This window comes from Arachis ipaensis, chromosome B01 (assembly GCF_000816755.2).
Source record: "Arachis ipaensis cultivar K30076 chromosome B01, Araip1.1, whole genome shotgun sequence".
In the NCBI taxonomy this organism is placed as follows: Eukaryota; Viridiplantae; Streptophyta; class Magnoliopsida; order Fabales; family Fabaceae; genus Arachis; species Arachis ipaensis.
Genome location: NC_029785.2, coordinates 133,764,740 through 133,772,231, shown reverse-complemented (window position 1 = coordinate 133,772,231; position 7,492 = coordinate 133,764,740). Strand labels below are relative to the sequence as shown.

The following is a 7,492-nucleotide window of genomic DNA, read 5'->3' as shown; positions in this document are numbered from 1 at the left end:
GAGGTTTTAGTTTTTTTACCATATAAAAAACATGTTATCATAGTTTGCCATTGATTTCATAGTTTAGTCTTTTAGTCTTTGGTTCTAATGGCATCTTTATTTACTGCATCCTTAAATCTTGATGTTATTGATTTTATAGTTTAATTAGACACACATTTTTCAATTGAAATAATATTTGTAAAATAGTATCAATTTTAAGCAGCAAATTAACAATAAATGGAGAAAGTAAAAAAAAGTTGCTGGCAGCAAGTGAAATGACAGCAGCAGAATGAGAAAGAAAAGAAAGAAAAGAATGATTGAGAAGAAACCGAGAGAGGAGAGTGTTGTGATGATGAATTTTCTGATTCCAATTAAATGATACATCATAAGAACTTCACACTATGCTATATGGTTTATATAGCTGTGCAAAAGGTGTAAAAACAAAAAGGAATAACAAACTATATATTAGCTAGTCCTAACAAACTAGTCAGCTGAACAATCTAATAAACAAACAAAAATATACTAACAAATCTTTTAAATTTGAAAATATTATTTTCAGCATATATATTAACTAACATCCCCCACAAGCTGGTATTACTTGACTTATGTAGATCAAGTAATCCCAGCTTGAATAGCAAGTAGGAGAAGGGTCCCGGTGCAAGAGGCTTTGTAAACAGATCAGCCAGCTGCTCACTAGAGGCAATATGTTGAAGATTTGAAACTCCTTCTTTATATTTGTTACAAGCTACATGACAGTCAATTTCAACATGCTTTGTCCGTTCATGAAAAACTGGATTTGAGGCAATATATATAGCAGATTTATTGTCATAGAATATATCAACTGGCAGGGAAGGAGAAATCTTGAATTCTTTTAGAAATTTTAGCAACCATACAAGTTCACAAGTTCCATTTGCTAGAGCTCAATATTCAGCTTCAGAAGAGGATCTAGAAACTGTTGTTTGCTTCTTGCTTTTCCAAGATATAAGAGTTTGGTCAAGAAAGAAGAAATAACCAATAATAGATTTTCTAGTATCCTTATAAGCCCCCAATCAGAATCAGTATAGCCAGAGAGAATAAGAGAATTAGAGGCAGAAAAAAAAGATCTGATGCTGGTGACTATTTCAAGTATCGAATCACTCTATAAACTGTCTTGAGATAAACATCAGTGGGACAATCCATGAATTGAGTAAGACAACCTACAGGGTAGCTCAGGTCGGGTCTGGTATTGGTGAGATAAAGAAGGCGACCAATCAGCCTTCTATAAAGAGCAGCATCAGGTAGAGGAGAGCCAAAATTTTTTGACAAAGATGTAGTATAATCCATGGGTGTAGTGGCAGGTTTGGCTCCAAGTAACCCACAATCATTAATCAAATCTAAAGCGTATTTTCTTTGATAAAGAGCAATCCCTATTTTACTTCTTGCTACTTCTATGCCAATGAAGAATTTTAAAATACCAAGATCCTTTATCTTGAATTTGCTATCCAAGAAGCGTTTGACAGCTTCAATTTTCGAGAGATCACCACCAGCTAACACAAGATCATCGACATAGACCAAAATAGCAGTGACATCAAGTTGATGAAGATGCCAATTCTTTGATGCTGCAATTGCTAAGAGAACTCTCACTGTGCTCATTTTAACAACTGGGCTGAAAGTGTCAATATAATCAATGCCTGAAATTTGAGTGAATCCCTGAGCAACTAACCGAGCCTTGTGTCTTTCAATTGTCCCATTTGGGTTGAATTTTGTGCGAAAAATCCATTTACAACCTACTGCATTCTTGCCAGGAGGAAGAGAAGTAATGATCCAGGTCTTGTTTTGCTCAAGAGCAGCAAGTTCTACATCAATAGCTTTCTCCAACAATCATACATAACAGCCTCAGAGTAGTGCTTTGGGTCAGGGTTATTTATAGGGGTGTAAGTTACCGAACCGGACCGAAAATTACCGCAGAACCAAACCGAATTTTACAACAACCGATTAAAAAACCGAAAAATCAATTTTTTTTTTCGAAGTAAACCAAACCGAAGAATGAGGGTTCAATGGTGTGCTTTTACTAAGTTGCCCTTTAACCTAGGTATAAAAGGGCAACTTCACACACAACCCTAGCTTTCTTCCTCTCTTTTACGCGAAAACCAAATCCAGAACCCTAGCATTCTTCCTCTCTTCTTCTCTTCCACGGTTCCACACTTCCACCTTCGATTCCACCATGCTCGAGAGAAGGAGACCCTGAAGGAGAACCCTAGCTTATCTTCCTCTCTTCTTCTCTTCAGTCATCGCCGTCGCAGGGTCGCCGTCACAGGGTCGCCGTCGCTGGGTCGCCGTCGCTGCGTCGCTGGGTCGCCGTCGCCGAGGGGCAATCGATTCACCGAGAAGCAGTCCTGTCACCGAGCAGCAGTCCAGTCTCCAAGCAAGACTCCAGTGGCCGTCGCAGTCCAACTCGAGCACAGAGCAGCACTCCTGTCACCAAGCCATCTCCCATCTCCTGCAAAAAGCAACTCCACAATGTCTTCTTCGGAGGTTAGAAATTCTGAACAATTATTTTTAGAGATTCTGTTTAGTAATATTGTGCTTGATTTAGCCTGAACAATTGTTTTTACAAATTCTGTTTGTGGTTATGATTTTTAGAAATTCTGTTTGTGCCTTTGTGGTTATGTTTTTTAGAAATTCTATTTTTAGATAGTCTGTTTGTATTGGCTGCATCAAGAACTCACAGGATAATGCTTGTGAAATACATTGCTTGTGAAATAATATGAAGTTTGATGTTTAATTTTTGAGGTAGATTCTAAACCCATGTGATCTCTGCTTCAGCAGCTGTCAAGCTTTAGAATTTAGCTTTAGTGGACTATGCATGAACTGGCTAACTTTCGTTACTATTAAACTTCTCTGATCCAGTTGATAGTAATTTTAGGGATGAAATCATTGAGATAGGCATTGGACTAGCTTCACTCATTCCCAATTTTGATAGAAGGTCTATTATATATTTTGTTTGGGACAAACTGCATAGAATCTGTTCTATGAACTTCAATTCCAAGAAACTATGATAAGGAACCAAGATCCTTTAATGTGAAGATTTTGTGCAATGGCTGAATCATTAGAGTAATTTGTGTAGAGTAATTTTCTGTAATAATAATGTCATATACATAACAAGGTATATATAAAATAGAATTGGCTGGATAATGCATCGCTTTATTTATTTATTTTAATTTTTTTCCTGGATGAGAAATAGAGATATTCATTGAATACATTGCTTGTGAAATAATAACTTGCCTTCTACTTGTTAGAATATGTTGTTTTTAAATCATTTATGTTGTTTTTAAATCCAATGATGCTTGTTTTGGTGGACTGTTAGAGCTGTTAATGAATTTAAATTCTGCTTGATTATATGGCAGTTGGTGAGTATTAAATGATGCAAATAAACTAGCCAATTGTACTGTTATGAGCTGCTGTGATTTTGTTCTGCATATATATGGCTGCATAGTTTTGTAGTTCCTTTCATGGTTTATGTTTATAATCTATAATCTATATTATATTTATAATCTATATTGATTTTCTTGTTTTATTTTTGTAGAAATTGCACCAACCGGAGAAGATGAGGATGAGTCTGGTGTGAATTCAGATTAAGCATGGTGGTTGATTGGCTGTTTGGTTTTTATTTGTTTTAAAGTGACTGTTACGGTTTAAAGTGTGTTTATTTTTGTTGGTTTGCTAGACATTTTTAATTGCCTTTGTTTTATATTTAATTAAGTTGAATTTGTATTGGATTTGAATGTGATATACTCTTGTTATTCTAGTTTATTGAAGGTTTTAAACTTTATTTTATGATATTTTAAATTTTGTTTATTAGGTATAAAAAAACCGAAAAAACTGACCGAACCAAACCGCTGTTGGTTCGGTTCGGTTCGGTTCGGTTGTCCAGAAAGCAGTCAACCGAATGGTTGATATCAACATACAACCGATCAGGTCGGTTCGGTTGGTTTTCGGTCCAAAATCGAACCAAACCGAACCAATTACACCCCTAGTTATTTATAAGTGCAAAAGTGAAGGCTAGGTATTTTGGAGAGAAAGATACATATGACAATGGTGTGATAAAGGGTACTTACAGTTTGAAGAAGAACGAACAGCATTGATGGGATCCTCATGTGATGCCATACTGAAACAATGAAAGTCCTTAAGGTATGAGGGTAGTTTTCTATCCCTCTCAGACCTTCTCAGGGCAGGCTGAGTTGGTTCAGGTTGAATGTGATCAACATGAGGCATAAGGGCAGTAGCATTATCACTATTTTCATGAATGTATGATGCAGATGCAAAAGATGTAGAATTCTTACTAATGTCATTATTCAAAGATGAAAGAGAGCTATTGTTATTAGAGACATCAACAGTAATTCTAGGATGTGATGATGTATGAATAATATCCTCATAATGTGATGCAGAAGGCAATTGCAATTCAGGAAAAGGATCAAAATCTGTTGGATTAAAAGAGTGTTGTGGGTGAAAATTTGAGTTTGCATGAGTCCTGGTTGTTGTTTGAACAGATTTGAAAGGAAAGATGTGTTCAAAAAATTCTGTATTTCGTGAGATAAAAATTTCTTTTGTGTTTAAATCAAACAAAATAGAACCTCTGGTTCCTGACTTGGATCATAAGAAAGTACACTTTCGAGCTCTAGGATCTAGTTTTATCCTACCAGCTGTAAGTGTTGAAGCAAACACAAGACAACCAAAAACTTTAAGCTCATGTAGATCAGGTTTTGAATGAAATAAAGCCTCATATGGAGTTATATTGTTCAAAAAGGCACTAGGCAACCTATTAATTAAATGAACTGAATGTTGCACAGCATAATGCCAAAAGCATTTGGGAACATTTGAGTGAAACAATAATGTTCTTGCAACTGTCAGTAGGTGTTGATGCTTTCTCTCCACAACACCATTTTGTTGTGGAGTTTCAACACAAGAAGTTTGATGTTCTATGCCTTTTGAACTATAAAATGAGTCCATTTTAAATTCCATACCATTATCAGTTCGAATTTGCTTAATTCTTTTGCTGAATTGTGTTTGCACAAGTTGGACAAAGTCTTGAACCAATTTTCTAGTTTCAGATTTTAATTTCATGCAATAAATCCATGTGAACCAATTTTTGTCCTCAACTATAGTTAGAAAATATTTATGACCTGAAGTTGATTGAATAGAAAGAGGTCCCCAAATATCAATATGCAATAAATTGAAAGCATTTTCAGAATTTGTATTACTTGTTGTGAAAGGTAATTTTCTTTGTCTAGCATATTGACAAGAATCACAAACATGTGAAGAAGCAATGCAATCAATAAAAGGAAAGTCTTTTTGCATAATAATCATTCTGCTGTAAGGTAAATGACCTAGTCTATCATGCCAAAGAATTCCTAGGTCTTGCTGCACACTAAGAGCTATAGATTGTATCCTAAAATCTAATGAAAGCAATTTCATAGGTTCAGTATTCATCACATATAAGTCTCCTTGCATCTCAGCTTGCCCAATCATCTTCAATGAAGGAAGTGCCTGTATCTCACAGTAAGAATCAGTAAATCTAAATTCACAATGTAATGATTTAGTAAGCTTGGAAACAGAATTTAAATTATATTTAAAGTGAGGTATGAATAAAACATTGGTAAGGATTAAAGAGGTTGACAATTGCACATTTCCACAAATATTCGTAGAGATCTTAGATCCATCAGGCAGATTAACCAAAACAGGCTTTATATGATAAAAAGTTTTAAAAAAATCTTGAAGATAACAGGTATGATCAGTAGCACCACTGTCTAGTATCCAAGAGGTTTTAGTAAAACATGCATTCAAAATATGTCTACCTTTTGGTTGAGTTAAGGTGGCTGAGGAAGTGATATGATTCACACTACTTGAAGCTGTCATGAGTGGTTGCTGGAGAAGAGCAATTAAAGTTTGCTTCTGGTCTGGAGTCAAGACAAGAGCAGTTTCATTACCACCTTCTTCTTGACCAGAATCAGTAATGTCACCACCAGCACCTGAATCTTCAATTTCACCTTCAGTGCTGATGTGATTTGCACTTTTCTGCTTCCAGTGTGCAGAAAAACCATTTTTCTTGTAGCAATTCTCAACCAAATGTCCAATTCTGTTGTAGTAAGTGCATAATTTGAGAGTGTATCATTTACCAAAAGTCTTCTGAGCAGTGTTTTTCTTGCCACCACTTCGACCTCGTCCTCTGCCTCTTGAAGAATAACTACCTCTTTGTTGATGTTGTACTTTCATAGAATTTGTGATTATCTTTGCATCCAAGAAATCTGAACTTAGTTCCCTCTCTTGTTGAGTTAGCATTGCCAAAACAGCATTGATATCAGGCAAAGGTTTTAGCAACATAATCTGAGATTTCACAGTAGAGTTTTGCTCATTTAGACCTCTGAGAAATTTCACAACGTATTTCTCAGAAGCATAATCCCTAATAATTTTTAATCCACAGTTGCATCCATTAACACAAGCTATATAGCTAGGGATTGTACGAAGGTTTTCTAATTCTTCCCAAATAGACTTCAATTTGGTAAAGTAGGAAGTAACAGTTAAATCACCTTGCCTGATAGTGTAGAATTCCTCTTTCAATTCTCCAACTCTGAAGACATCTCCATGTGAATAATGATTCTTCAAGTCCTTCCACAAATCTGAAGCATTGCTAATCCACATCACACTCTTAGCAATTTCTGGGGAGAGCGAGAGGTTGAGCCATGAAAGCAAGATGTTATTGCAGCGATCCCAAGCTTTAAACAAAGGTTGATTCTCAGCTGGTTTTGGAATCGAACCATCCAAGAACTTCACCTTGTTCTTCGATCTGAGTGCTCTCCACATATCGTGTGACCATTGGTAATAGTTTTGAGAAGTAAGCTGAAGCGGAATCAAAGTCGTACCTGAGCTTTCACTTAGATGCAGATAATACGGAATGATGGGGTTAGAGATTGGAAAAGAAGAGTTCGATCTGTTGAGCTGAGCCTGAAATTGCGATAATTGACGCATAAACGCTGTGAATCATTCAAAATCTGCAGCGGAATCTACTTAAGTGTTGGCATTTGAGCTGTTTTCTTCGTTTATTGCCATTGATGTAACCAGGCTCTGATACCATGTAAAATGGTATCAATCTTAAGCAGTAAATTAACAATAAATGGAGAAAGTAAAGAAAGAGTTGCTGGCAGCAAGTGAAATGGCTGCAGCAGAATGAGAAAAAAAAGGAAGAAAATAATGATTAAGAAGAAACCGAGAGAGAAAAGTGTTGTGATGATGAATTTTCTGATTCCAATTAAATGATACATCATAAGAACTTCACATTATGCTATATGGTTTATATAGCCGTGCAAAAGGTGTAAAAACAAAAAGGAATAACAAACTATATATTAGCTAATCCTAACAAACTAGTCAGCTAAACAATCTAACAAACAAACAAAAATATACTAACAAATCTTTTAAATTTAAAAATATTATTTTCAGCATATATATTAACTAACAATATTAATCAAATTTAATATAA

General features: G+C 35.5%; 1 protein-coding gene across 1 annotated transcript; it reads right to left on the bottom strand.

The window, feature by feature from the left end:
* Positions 1,096-1,611, bottom strand: LOC107615278 (uncharacterized mitochondrial protein AtMg00810-like). The gene has a single exon (XM_021112471.1). It carries the CDS (start codon positions 1,609-1,611, stop codon positions 1,096-1,098), a length of 516 nt encoding a protein of 171 aa, XP_020968130.1.